This window comes from Pholis gunnellus (genome assembly GCF_910591455.1).
Source record: "Pholis gunnellus genome assembly, chromosome: 19".
Taxonomy (NCBI): domain Eukaryota; kingdom Metazoa; phylum Chordata; class Actinopteri; order Perciformes; family Pholidae; genus Pholis; species Pholis gunnellus.
The window spans coordinates 11,871,095-11,885,288 of record NC_136546.1 but is presented as its reverse complement, the minus strand read 5'-3'; the positions used below and the strand labels follow the sequence as shown (position 1 = coordinate 11,885,288).

At 40.4% G+C, this 14,194-nt stretch overlaps 1 protein-coding gene across 1 annotated transcript in view; it reads right to left on the bottom strand.

Moving 5' to 3' along the window:
- otofa (otoferlin a) overlaps nt 1–14,194 on the bottom strand; it is a gene marked incomplete at both ends in the record, with an annotated part of 65,481 nt that overhangs the window by 23,182 nt on the left and 28,105 nt on the right. The window contains 6 exons of the mRNA XM_079180494.1: nt 498–560; nt 2,159–2,290; nt 3,019–3,073; nt 3,341–3,467; nt 3,871–3,944; nt 13,124–13,323. Of these exons, the coding sequence (XP_079036620.1) occupies nt 498–560; nt 2,159–2,290; nt 3,019–3,073; nt 3,341–3,467; nt 3,871–3,944; nt 13,124–13,323 (651 nt within the window). The remainder of the gene's footprint in view (nt 1–497; nt 561–2,158; nt 2,291–3,018; nt 3,074–3,340; nt 3,468–3,870; nt 3,945–13,123; nt 13,324–14,194) is intronic.

The following is a 14,194-nucleotide window of genomic DNA, read 5'->3' as shown; positions in this document are numbered from 1 at the left end:
CAGTAATATCTTCTCTTCTCTGTGCAGTAAATATACTTCACCCCCTAAATGACCATTTGTGTATCAATTATTCACCACATGTTACCTTGAACTCTTGAAGGCTCGTAGCGCGCATGCGAAAGCATAAGATGGGAGTGTTTTAAATAGTACGGTTTTAGCAAAGATGCACGTGTTTTGGGAGTAGTGAGCATGCAACTGGATAAACAAGACTTGGATTATACTGCACGAGACACTGCATAGAGAGTTTGTCAATGATCGTCTGATATAGTTTTGCTGTTGTTAAACCTGGCTTCCATTTACTATAATTCATCGAGACTTCTCTCAGTCTTTCGGATTCTCCTTTTCCCTGGAAGGATGCGAGACAAACAAAGTTGTCTTCAAGAATTCAAGGTAACACGCAGTGAGCAATTGATATTCAAATAGTAATTTTAGGGGGGAAAAAAATGGGTTTGTTTAGCAGTATTGCAGTGTGCACTTTTGGGGTAGGCATTACTTACCGAGAGCTTGATGATCTTATCAAACATGACGTCAGGAGGGACGTGGAAGTCAAAGACGAAATACTGCAAAGAGTAGAGAACAAAGGTTTGCCCATTAAAAAAATGCATTCCCTTATACTGCTGGATAACAAAGTCTTCTTTCAGATTTGCTCTGGGAGTAAAATGTGCGAGGTAACTTTGAAGTTCAGAGGATTTCAGTGCAGAGTTCAACTAAGGAACGGAGGGAATGAACTGAAACATCAGCTCAGCTCATATCGTAGCCACATCAAAGCTCTAACCCCTCAAGCTTTCAGTTCTTTACAGGCAAAGATGGGCGGCTTGAAAAGAAATAAGTTCAATATCAAACATCTGTCATACCTTTTCTGTATGTCTTCAGGTGTCAGTGTATTGGTACAACTATACTGTCGCCTAGCTATGCAACTCTACTACAGGCAGCGTCTATGCAGGGTACACAGACATCACAAGAATTCAGATTTGTCTCATGAGATCCCTTTGTAGTTCCTCTTTGTTTGTTATTTTCATCTGCTGTTAGTGTTTGTTCACAGTGGATACAAAGAATAACACTGGATAGCCAGACTCTACAGAACTGTACATCATTGACTTTGCTTCAGGCGACATCTCAGCCATGGACATATTATCACGTCACTCACAATTGCATTTGGTATTTTGCAGGTAAGTCAAAACTCCAGGTTTGTGCTGTTAAGTCAGGATAAAATATTTATTTACGAAACGAAAACCAAGAGTGACAAGGAAAAAGGTGATGAAATGGGGTTACAGTACATTTCTCATGATGATGTAGTTTTTGCAATATTATCAGCGAGCATGATTTCAGATCACGAGTCCTGAAAAGTGTGCACCTATCTGAAACAGCACAGACTGGAGGGTCTGGATACGAGGCGAGACTATTATCTTGAGCACTCAGGTTTCAAGTTTGTGTGTCCACAGGAGACTTTCAGACAAACAGTAGGGATCGATAGCAGACACACTGTCACATCCTGTCCCTGCAGGATACAACCCAGAGGCTGAGCTCTAAGTGACCCTCACCACTACCAACACGTCCCAACAAGAGAGATTATCTGCTGTTCAGGAACACTCAGAGTTGGCAAAAACTCTCTAGTTAAAAGCTTTATGTGTAGCGTTTTAAAGTCAGTAGACAATTCTTGTTTTATTGGCATTAGTTAAGCCTTGTTGTGTGTTTGTGTTGCAGCTCAGAGAATGTAATTGTCTTTAGATAATGTACAGAAGACTCATCATCCACGAGTTAAGCTCTCAAATATCGACATCATCTTCAATACAGACACTGTACTGTATTTACAGTAAAATCTATTTTATATACTGTAGCAGTGCTATATCTTTCTAAAGTTAAGTCATATGTAATTGATATCGTTAGTTGGAATTTAATCTCAACCTGCTTCAACAACAAATCTCAGTCGAACGTCAAAGTTGGCCAGAATGTTATTTAGGGTAGTTTATGTCAAATTAAAAGCATAACTTGAATACCGCATAGAGAAATTGGTTCAGCCTTGGAAAGTGTCTGTATGAGGAAACAATGTGAAGAATAGTAGGGACAGAGTGAAGCATTAAGAGTTAAAAAGGAAGTTCATATTTAGTTTCTAGTTGCATTCCTCCAGTGTGAGTTTTTAAAGCGTACAAAGTCTCACCTCGTTGTAGTACGGGCAGTTGGTTGACTCCTTCATAGACGTGTATTTTTTGTCATCTCCAATCTCCACACACACTACGGGGTCCATGTTGAGGCCTATCAGCTGCCGGGCCTCGATCACTGTGATGCTGATCTGATTGTAGACAGGTTGACATTTACTCCAACAGTGAGTTAACCAGCAGCAACCCCATCACCATAAATCATGCAACTATGCAGTAATCACCCTTAGGACAATTCAAAGGCAAAAAAAACAAAATAAACCAATTGATCTTTCACAAAATAGTGATACTGATTCCAGTCAGTGAGGGCTTCAGCCAGATTACACGTTTTTCTCCCTTGGATAAAGTAATGTAGCATCGGATGGATGAACTAGATCTGAGCTCAAAATCTCTACGTCCAAATAATATCCCACTGGTTTAATTAGTCGTTGGATAATGAGGAGGAAAAGAGAGGAAACGGGGAAGCGTCAAAAGCCAACAATTACTCGAGGATTTCAGTCTGGTGGACAAATGTATTCATGTTCTTAAATTAAATAGGCTATCAAAATGGGCCGTTTGCTAGCATTGGTTGACAGGTACACTGTGTACACAATTATTCTTTTACTTCTTTTCATTGGTGTTGTGATGAATAAATAAAAGAAAACAAAGATGCCTATTACATCTCTACTTAACACTAAATATATATGAAAATGGATTCAATATTCTCATCTTTGTCTATGCAAGAAAGCAAAGAAGTGTATTCTATATCACATTAGAAATAGACTTAAGTGGAGAGGAAGATTTACCTCACATCAATGAACCTGCATACAGTTTTATGTGCAGATATGTGTTCATGCACAAACACCCAGACACGCATACACACCTGATAATCCACTGGGCGTCCAGAGCTCGGCTCCATCTTAATATCTGGCTTTGACCTTAAGAAACACAACACAATCAAGGATTACATACTCCTGTGCTCCAACATCGAAAATTGAGGTGGCACATTAAAAACTCTATTCTAAGTTTGAATCCTAAATTGGGAATGCTCTCATTCTTCCATCTTCCCAGGTTGAATAAGTTTATTCCTGAAAATATATGCCATTAAATGGGATCACTGTGCAACCAGCTTCAAAGTACAGTACTGACTGGGGCAGATTTCTCTACCGTGTGTGTGCATGCATGTCTCAATGCAAAAATGAGACCTCTTATTGGAGACGTTGGTGGTGACGGCGGTGACAGAGGCCAGAGAGATGGTGTCTGGGTCCTGGGCTCCAGCAAGACGCATCGCCTTCCTGTCCAGGTCCTCCATTTCCAGAACCGCCGGCTCATCTGAATGACAATATCACAATCGTGACATCACCAGAATCAACCACACATGTTTTGATGGTAGCACCAGCAGTAACTAGGTCAAGTCTGCGCTATTTTCTGTGAAAGTTGGGGGGAGTTAAAACACTTGGTGGATAATAATAGCCTGATTCCAGTATTTTTTATCTTATGTTTGTATATTACACTACTTTATTTTTTACACGGGCCTAATTTTCTCAGGGAGGGGGGCTCAGACGTATGACCTCAGTAATTCCTGGCTTTGGCCCTAACTAGGACAGTCCATGTACTATATGACTAATAACTTCAAATGGGCTTCAACATGTACTTTGCCTCCAACTAACTTGCTGGATTGCAGTATAACAAAAAGTTAAAGGATTCATTTTGGGTTAAATAGATGTTGCTTTACCTCCTTTCTTGTGATCGTCCCTCGAGCTCTTGATCTTGCCGAGTTTCATGGCTGAGAAAACGCCCTTCCCTGCTCTGGTGGAGGAGACAGAGACAGCAGATGGGGCGAGAAGGAAAAGGGAATTTATACTGTATCTGTAAAGTAGACTTTTTTATTCTTGTCTCATGAAGTTCACTCTCCATCAGAAGACTCAGAACCACTGGAGAAATTGATAACTACTGAACTTGACTTAAGCAGAAAACTCCAAGGCTCGCTCGCAGCTATAATCAAACTGCAACCCAACACCAGAACTTATATCATGGACATCTATGTAACTCAGCTACACACTTAATTCCAATGGATTTAATCCCCCTCCCTTGCGCCACACCACCAAACCCTCAATCACAAAACAAGAGTATCCAGTGTCTCCACATTGATATTATCTGGATTAAATGTCACCACAACAACAAAGAGCTTGTGATGTCATCAGCGGGACGACAAATGAGGGGCCTTAATAATTAAAAATGAGTGTGACCATTCAATCTGCTGCGGATATGGATACATGTCAACAAATTAATGAATAGGAAGGCTTTCCTTTTGTTTCCTCAAGCATTCAGAATCGAGTGCATCGGAGTTCAATTTCTGCTTTGATCTTTCCCCAGTTATTCTAAAGGCAATTCCTTCAACCTCATTTGATGGAATAAGGACAACTGGATGGTTTTCCATCTCATTAGCTGGGTATGTGGCTGAGCGCCAAGAGTTCTTTAAAAGAAAAAGCCTGGAGGCATGTGAATGGGAATAAAAAAAATACCTTGAGATGTAACATCTGTTGTAACTGAAACGCTGAAACAGTAAAATAATTCATTTGTCAATCCACAGAAATGTAAAGCAATTAAAAAAGGGCGTTGGACTCTGATTTCATAGACAATCAAACTAACTGATTGAAAAACAATTTATAGATAATCTAATTATAGTGAGTTGCAGCCATGGTTCATCGCAAAATCTGATGTTTCAGTAATACAACCCTACTCCTTGTCTTATCAAATCAAATCTATGATTCAGCAATAAACTACCAAAACAAAAGACACACCTGCGACAAAGTGTGAAATACATACCACATGAAGGACACCACTGATCCTACTCAACTCCACAAAGAAGTCAGATCACCATAAATCTGCCCAAACAAAATTCCTTCCAGAGCTTTTTTCTATTCTGAACTATATTTCCATAGTCTTCACCTGTCAGGTGCAGATCATCCAGACCAGCCAGGCAAGGAAGCAGTTCGCCAGATGAGTGGATGATGCAAGAGAGAGAAAGGGAAGGACAGAGAGAGAGAGAGAGAGAGAGAGAGAGAGAGAGAGAGAGCGAGAGAGAGAGAGCGAGAGAGAGAGAGAGAGAGAGAGAGAGAGAGAGAGAGAGAGAGAGAGAGAGAGAGAGATGGAGGTACATGGCTGGAGATAAGAGGAGGAAGAGGGGAAGGATGGATGGAGTGGGTTGGGCTCTATTTACCACCAAAGAAGATAGAGTTCATAACAAACTCACTTGAACTTCATGTTATATTGAACTTTGAAAACAACAATGTTTGGTCAACTGATTAAAAAAAACTGTGAATCTTAATGGCACCAACTCGGTGTTTGGAAATATGCAAATGTGAGTGCTTCCTTTCCTTGGTGAGTAACACCAGAGTTGAACAAAATTACCTTTAAATTAGATCAAATGGGAAAAAATATGTTTTACAACAAATCTGAAATGTTAATATCTTACTTTGCTGCATCCATATATAAAGACAATATTTCATTTTGTACAACTCTACTAAACATTCCTTTTAGGGTTACTAAACATAACATTACAACTACATGCTTGACACTAACCGAAAAAGACCCACATTACCCTCAGTAAAATAATTCATGTTTTCTGATCTTAAAGGTCCCTTCTGTGTTGAGTTTGCATGTTCTCCCTGTGTCAGCGTGGGTTCTCTCCGGGTTTTCCGGCTTCCTCCCACAGTACAAAGGCATGCAGCTTAGGTTAATTGATCACTCTTAATTGCCTGTCGGTGGAGATGTGAGCATGAATCGTTGTTTGTCTCTATGTGTCAGCGCTGCGATAGTCTGGTGACCTGTACAGGGTGTATCCTGCCTTCATCGCCCAATCTCAGCTGGGATTGGCTGCAGCCTCCCTGCGACCCTGAACAGGATAAGCTGTTAAGTATAATGGTTGGACGGATGGATGACTGTAAAGGGGCTCCATATCCATATCTTTTGCCTCCATAGGGCTCTCAATATGGCAGCAGCTGAGCCAATGAGTAGCAGCTAAAGGTGCTAACAGCACAACAGAGACTGCATGCACGGCCATGTAAACAAAGCACAGCGATGCTCGAACTACAACACACAGTGAGGCCTCAGTCTCTGCTCAGGTAGCTGTTACTTCACAGAGCCTTTGAAGTATTGTTAAGTTTGTATAACTAGAGCTATTTGGTTGTCTTCTGTGTCAAAGTCAGTCACAGTTCAAGTTTTTTGCACTGTAAAAATGTCATGTTACCTCTGCCTTTGCTTCTGAGGTGGATTAACCACCACAGTAAGATGTCAGGAAAGTGTGAACATTGATTGTTTTGTGAACAGTTGTCGGCAGAAGGCCATGAAGTTATGGCAGGTAAAGACAGTTTCTGCCAGCAGTAATAAGTACCTCTTTGGCAAAAGAACAGTGACTTTCAACCAAAAAGAGAGAAGAGATTCATAAGAAAATTCAAAGTAAAAGCCATCCAATGTTTTACTTACTTTTCTTTCTTCACTTTCTTTTCCTTCACTTTGCTGAGCCAAATTAAGAGTGAATACAAGGACAAACATCAGACGAGTTTAAAATGAGATGTACCTTAAAAGTTTTTTTTCTTCCTCCCTCTTTGATTCAATGACAAAAACTTTCAAAATGTCAGTGAGAAGGCAAAGAGAGTTCAAAAGTGGGGTTTCCAATTAGAGTAACGGAAATATGCAAATTCACACAAGTTTGCGGGTAAAAGTCACAAAATGTCAACCTTTGAAAGAAAATATAGAGAAAAGTCAACTTGATGAGAAGCTAAAGTAGAGACTTAAAGAGGTTCTTATACCTATTGTTTTCTCTTTCCTTCTTTTCCTTTGATCTGAAATAAAAACCATAAATGCATCAGTGACTATCTCATTAACTGCAACATCTCAGCGCTGCACATTAACCAAACACACACACACTTCACCTTGAATGAGACGTTAAGATCATTCAAGCTTTGTACAGCAGATCTAGAGATAATAAGCTCGCTATTGTATGCAAAGCCAGCTATTGCATATTTAAAATAAATCTCAGGCAACATATGCACATTTGTGCTTAAAGCTGACAATGAAGTGTACTGCATCTGGGGGGGGGGGGGGGGATTGTGCGAGAATCAATAACCTACGAGATCACGAATACATTGCCTGATTACACGTGTAAATCGCATAGATGAATTATCAAACTGAAGCAGATTTACTCCCAAGGATATTCTCCAGTACCTGGCAACTTCATTTCCATCTCCTCCATAAAACTGAGCATGAAACATATTCCCCACAGTTATGAATTCATTTCTAATGTGCATGTCGAGCAGTGGGGTATGGAGTACATGATGGGTGTGTAAATTGCAGTTAACTCCACAGACCTGGCTTTGAACTTGCTGCAAGAATATGGTCAAACATGGACATGTCTGTATGTGTGGAGAACTGTTGGGTGGGCACTTTTACAAGAGGTCACTGTTCTGCCATCGTCAGTTGGTTTCAGCTGAATGTTATACAACACCTGCTCTTTAGCTGACATGGTCACATCCACCATTTGCCACTGCTGTAACAGAACAAATATTGATTTTGTGACTTTTATGCTCATGCTGCATTTAGACAACATCAGAACAACAGAGTAGGAAGACAGGAAAACCTATTGTTATTCCGACTTGGGAATATTCACTTATTATTCCCAGATGGTTACCCCACTGTTAGCCTGGTAGCCACAACATTTAAACAGCCTTAATTATCTACCTTTTTTTGTTACATATTTGGAGTAAACAAAAAGTGCATAGCTCTCGAGATTGTATATTAACAGAATCTATTCCATTACTATTGGACTAATATTGGAATATATTTAGATGTAACTGCCAGGAATGGTGGCTTTGCCAATGGTTTCTTTCCGTAACGTCTCAGATCCAGCAGAACTCAGGAGACTCTGTTGATTCTTATGACGTGTACTCTGCATTATATAATATTATAGCATTATTACTGTTACGTATTAAATTGTTATTTGAACTTGTAATCATGTAGCCTGTGTATCTTTACTAGAAAAATGAATGTGTTGTACTTTCTATGAAGAATTTATGTTTTTCTTTCACTGGTTGTTCTCTGTTTCTTGTAATGAGGTACGATAACTTGAGAGTTATGAATCCAGTTGTTTTGTTTCTTGTTAAAATACTTCTGGTTTAACTCGTTTGAATGGTAGCTCATATTTTTGAATTATATGTTCAATGCTGTCAAATTGTTGAATGTGTTTCAAAATGTACCTGTGTTTTATTTATACCTACAATGTTATTCTAAATGTGATACATAGTATGTATTGTCAAAGTGGTGAAGCAGTTCTCTTAGCTTGCTTGTGTTTTGTCCTTTTGCATGCGTTTTCATAAGTATGGAAGATAAAATATAACCCACCAGCGATCAATAATTCATTGTCATATACTGTCTGTGCGTTCTGCTCTAGGGGCTCTGCTTAATGGAGCTCAGTGGGATATCCAACACATAGTCATTCTGTTCGTTGTCTCCCTCTCATAGACATTAGATTGGATGCATATATCTCTGGACTGGAGCCAGAGAAAGATCGGTTTTACCTGATAACACAGTTGGGGCATAAAAACATTGACTAAACCAGAACCCTCTGTGGTGAAACCTTATCGAATGCTCTGCAGTCCTCTCGCTCTCACTCTCAGTACTTTACTTCATTGGCAGATTTCTTCCTCTGCTGCTCAAGGCATCAAGTAATGTTTTTCTAACTTTCCACGTCGACAACTTCTACGTGACCACAACAGATAAAATGGAACATCAATATTATATATCGTTATATTGGCATCTCTTCTCGAGTGGTTTTGTGTAGATGCTTAATTTGCCAACAAAAAAGGTTTCCTGATACAGCAATTGATATTCTTGCCTGTGATCTTGCAAATGAATGCTCATCACTTTACCCTCATTACTGTCACATAGTTAGGAGCTAATGCAGGTTTAATGCTCTCACACCTACAAATAAGAGTGCTTTGAGCCTTCATGGCCTACATAGTGCCAATAAAACATTTGAAGAAGTCTTTAGGCTGATTTTGATTTTGTGTATGCGCACATAAATAAACCACATTATTTTATGGTGCATTTGTGTGGAAGGTTAGGGATTCCAAAGACATTTCCTTTTATGTAATCTCATAAATAATCATCTCTTATAAGAAGTTAAGCTCCTAACTCGCATCTGCAAAAAACACAGGTGATGCAGAAACTGGGATTTACCCCAAGAGGCATGTCCTCATGTCGTCATCGACTGCTCCCACATCAGGGCTTGGAAACAGAAAAATAACAAGAGAGGAGCTTACACACTCGTTTGCTGTGCTCAAATTTACACACCGTACTATCATGCGAGCTGAGAATGACAACCACAGCAAAACACAAGAGAGGAGCCGACAGACACAGAGCAGCCTCTCAAGAGAATACAGCTACACGAGAAGAGACAAGGAATGTCAAACACTCAAAAGACATCTGCTTCAACCCTGCCTCTGCAGAAGGAAACTAAGCAGAAGAACACATGACCAATGCATCCTTTAGCTAATTCAAAACCTAGCATGAAGGATTGATAATGTAAAATTACATTTCTATTTGATTGTATGGATGATAAGAATTATCTTTTCATGCCATATATATTGCCTGAGCAGAAATGGATTCTGTAAAGCTTCATCTGTGTCAGCATCTGTGTCGACTCACTGATCTTAAGATCTTTAATTTGCTGACAAGGGCGTACTGTGCTGTACATTTGAAAGCTGACAGCTATCCAAATAATAAGCACACAAAATCTCTGTTTAAAATGAATATTTTCATACTGTATCAGAATGGCATGCTTCTGTACTAGCTGACACATCTGTTGTTATGAATGTTTCCACAGGGAGTCAGTGCTGCAGTGCGCAGACTCACTGAGACAAAGGCGAGTGAGATAAAAGGCCTGGCAACATCTGCACCGTAGCGCCGAGTGAAGGTACATCATCCACAAGTGATGCCAGAGCTGTCTTTGAAGACACAGCTATTTACACTGGTGGACAAATGAATCACACACTTGGCAACAAATCATAATAAATAAATGAACACTTGTTTCAGTAAACGATCCTTTCAACAGAAGCTTTGCCCGAGCCGAGTTGTCTCCTTTGAGTGCCTATTTGATGTTATGCAAATTAATCATGCATATTAAAAAGGTTTGAATAAACACAATGACTATTTACAGCAATATGTCTTAGTGAGGCAAAGCTAAAATAATTCATGAATGTTTTTATATATAAATCCTGTTCTGTTAGCCTGTTGCACCAGTGTTAAAGTATGATCACACTCCAACGTGCAACCACATTTCATCTCATTGTTTGTCTTTTTTTCCACAGTATTTGATGTCCACATGACAATTGGAGTCTTAAATCCTTTCTCTTCATGTCTGGCTCATTTGCTCTTCTGCATGCACGGCTTCACTGGCAGTGAAACCACATAGGGGGTGATTTATTTATTAGGAATAATAAAACCCCTGCAAAGCCGGCTCATCGTGGTATCGTAGATAGCACAAAATGCTTCACAGGCACCGCCATAAATCATCCTGCAGGACCAGAGACAACGTAAAAGCTGCAGAAAGGAGAGGTGGAAGCAGTGGGATGGTCAACTTCGGATGCAATTTCACTCAATTAAGGGGAGGAGGAACCAAATACTCCCAAACAAGCCACCTACACTTGCTTGCAGTCATACAGTTAAAATGAAATGGAATTCCCATGAAAATGGCAAAGAGCACAAACTCATGTAAGCAGCATGCATGACCTTTAGGCTACAACAGAAATAGACAGCAGTAGGTGGAGCTCCTAGTACCATCTAGATACAGTTCTTCTGTTTGTTCTTCCACTCTGAATTCATGCGTTACCTCAGAACAGTTAACATACTGCGTGGGAATAATTAATAATAGAGGAGATCGTCTCTGAAGAGTTTTACAAATATAATATAAGTCCTGTTCTCTCAAAGTTAAAGACTCAGAAAGACTTCAGACAACTGATGAAAATACTTTTAGAAGTTTTATGATCATAATAACACCTGAGAGAGACACTTAATTCTCCACGACGTCGTCAGATGTTTTTGGCTTAAAGAATAAAAAGATTGTGGAGGTGACATTGCTGAGAAAAGAGAAAGACAAAAATGTGAAAATCTGGCAGACAGGAAGGATGTAGGAAATATACCTTGAAGCTAAACTCTTTATGACATTCTCCTCCTCCCCCTCCTCTTCCCAAGAGGAATGGGAGAGTCATCATCTCCTGCCCATTAACCCCTAATTACCTGAAAAAAAACAATAGACACTGACTGCATAGTGTCAGAATTCAGGACACAGTGAAACATTTTTACAAAGTTTAATTCTGAAAACCTCTCAAGCAGATATAAAGTGAGTGGCTGGAAATTTCAGGATTTAAGGGAGTTTGGGCGAGAAATGGCAAAGCTATTAAAACTTTTTTTACAAGCCCATCAGTCTGTCCAATGCCAGTGTGAGGCAGATTAAAAGTGGATTTGTTGGCTAGGCTGGAAGCTAGTTGGTATTTTTCTCAGCAGCTCTGAACCTTTTTTTTCGCCTGAAAGCCCCACGGTAGCCATTACAAAGTCTGACTGACAGCTCTGTGCAACCACTGCAACTAGATGACAGGTGCCCTTGTCAAGCAGCAAGGAGAGAAGGCTTTTCCACCTGCAGAAAGGTGAGGAAATGTAATGCAATTTGATATAAAGCTTTAGCTTCACGAGTTTAGTGACTAATTTCATCCCACTTATACAGTATCTCTCCATAGCTGTACTTCATTTTCTTTGTTGACAAAATCCAAACACTGTATCTGTTACATAACACCCGTGGGACGCTCTAAAACTTAGATTAGTCAAAATGACCTCAGGCTTGTTCAAGTGTCACAGCGGCAGACTCTGAACAACTTTATGCTGAAAGACAATGTAACTTTGCCAAGAAAAGCATGCAGCCAAACATTCAGCCTCACACATACACAAGTCTCCACGCGTCCATTCAACATGCAGTGTAAGGAAGGATTTAAAGGTCTGGTGGTGCAGATACTCTCAGTGGAAATCAATACCACCCACGAATAATTTCATATTCTATTCAGCAAAAACACGACAAGCAAACCACAGAAGACAAGCTAACAGTGCAGCGCTGTGGGTCAGAGGCTCTGACAGTTTTTCATATTAAATCTATAAAGCCCTGTACAGCTTGGGACTACTTGTCTATTATTATGAGCTAACATATCAGTTTGTTTGTTTTTTTGGTGTGACTTTGGTGAATCCGAACTAACAGAGTCACACAATTACACAAACAAACTAAGCGATGAAGGCAGCGATAGAAAAGCAACCCCTTGTGATCTTGATCTGTTTTTTTAAATAGTGTCTGGTGGCTATGACAAGAGCCCAGATGGAAACTGTTGTCTTGTGGCAAAATAAACAGATGAATATATTCTAAATATAGCGCACACTTAAACTGATTTTGACTTCTTTCTTTTTTGTGGCTAAAAAAACCTTTTGCTGACGTCCGCAGTCACAGTAACCCTTGTCTGCTTCTCCAGGCGGGGGCTTGGCGACCCATCCTTTGTAGGTCATAATACACTACTGCTGAGTCGGGGTAAGTACCTCATACAACCCCACTTCCAAGGACCAGAACTATCCCTTTAGACCCCTACATGTTCTCCACCATAACAGTGACAGATGTTACATCAGCTGGACAGCATGAAGCCCCCTTTTAATGTACGAATGTTGTATCCATCTGTCAACTTCAATGCATTCAAGATATTGTCTGCCCCATGTGTGAGCACTGTTACTGTTAATGAGCTCTTAAAAACTAAAGTACACAATTAAAACGACACATGTTTGTTGCTGTTGTGGAGGCTCATTAAATATTCAGAGGCAAATCATCAGCATTTCACAGCTTGATTCAGTGTTACATCAGGAAGTCGAGTTCTCATGGAGATAGCTTGTGTTTGACTCACTTCCTGAAGGTCGGTATGGATCCCTGCAAGGATCGTCCAGGAGGCGTCCCCGACACGTGGCTTTGTCCTGACAGTAAACTGTCCGTTTCAAAGGCAAACATCCCGTCACGGTCGTCGGGAACATCGAGGAACTCCCCGTCGCTCCACACTCCCACTGCTCCATCCATCGACTGGTATCTGATCTCTATGGTTACGCTGGTCTGAAAACAGATGACAATGAGCAAAAGGATGATTAAGACGCTGACACCTCCACAAAGGTCACGGTGTATACTAATAAAATGTGCCAACGCATCTAAAGCCACCTGTTCAGCAGATGACATTAGCTGCTTCTGATGAATTATCTCTGCACCAAAATCTAAAACGACTATCTGACACGTCAAACCTAGGAACTCTGAATAATGTCCCTGAAACTGATCTAGTTTGTTTGTCAGTTCAGACTGACAGCGAGCGTTAGTTTCATCCGGGCCAGATATATCGGTGACTCTGGAGTTTGTCTTTGATGTCTTCTGGGAAGTCGTGTTTGAACAAATATCCTCCTGACAATGACTGCAACTTTATTATAGAGCGCCCAATTTATTCTACTGACAAAGACAGATGAGGGGCTCTCGTTCCCCTTTCTCTCTCGATGTCGCTCTCGTTCTTACAACCTCTCAAGACAATCCCTGTAGTCCACGAGGAGCAGATTGCTCCGAGTAGTACGAGCATATTGTCACTATGGCAACCACACCAGTGCAGCTGTACATAAAGTGTTGTCTCTCAGGCTATGTTGGATTTAGTTTCTTCCTACAGGGACGTAAATGTACTGAAATTCTCTTAATTGTGTGTGTGTGTGTGTGTGTGTGTAAGCCCTAAAGCACTTCCATGCTGTGTGTTAGAAACATCACATCAGCACTGCCAGCTCCACTAACACAATTCTGCACCCCGGGGTGCTTTAAACACCTCAAATCCTCCTCACACTCATCATCACCACTGAGCTGCTCCCAGTTCAGCTGTTCTAAACACAATATGTTCTAATCGATAGAGAATATCTGGATTAAGGTTAATGGCAAGTGTCCTATTGTGCTGATGTGG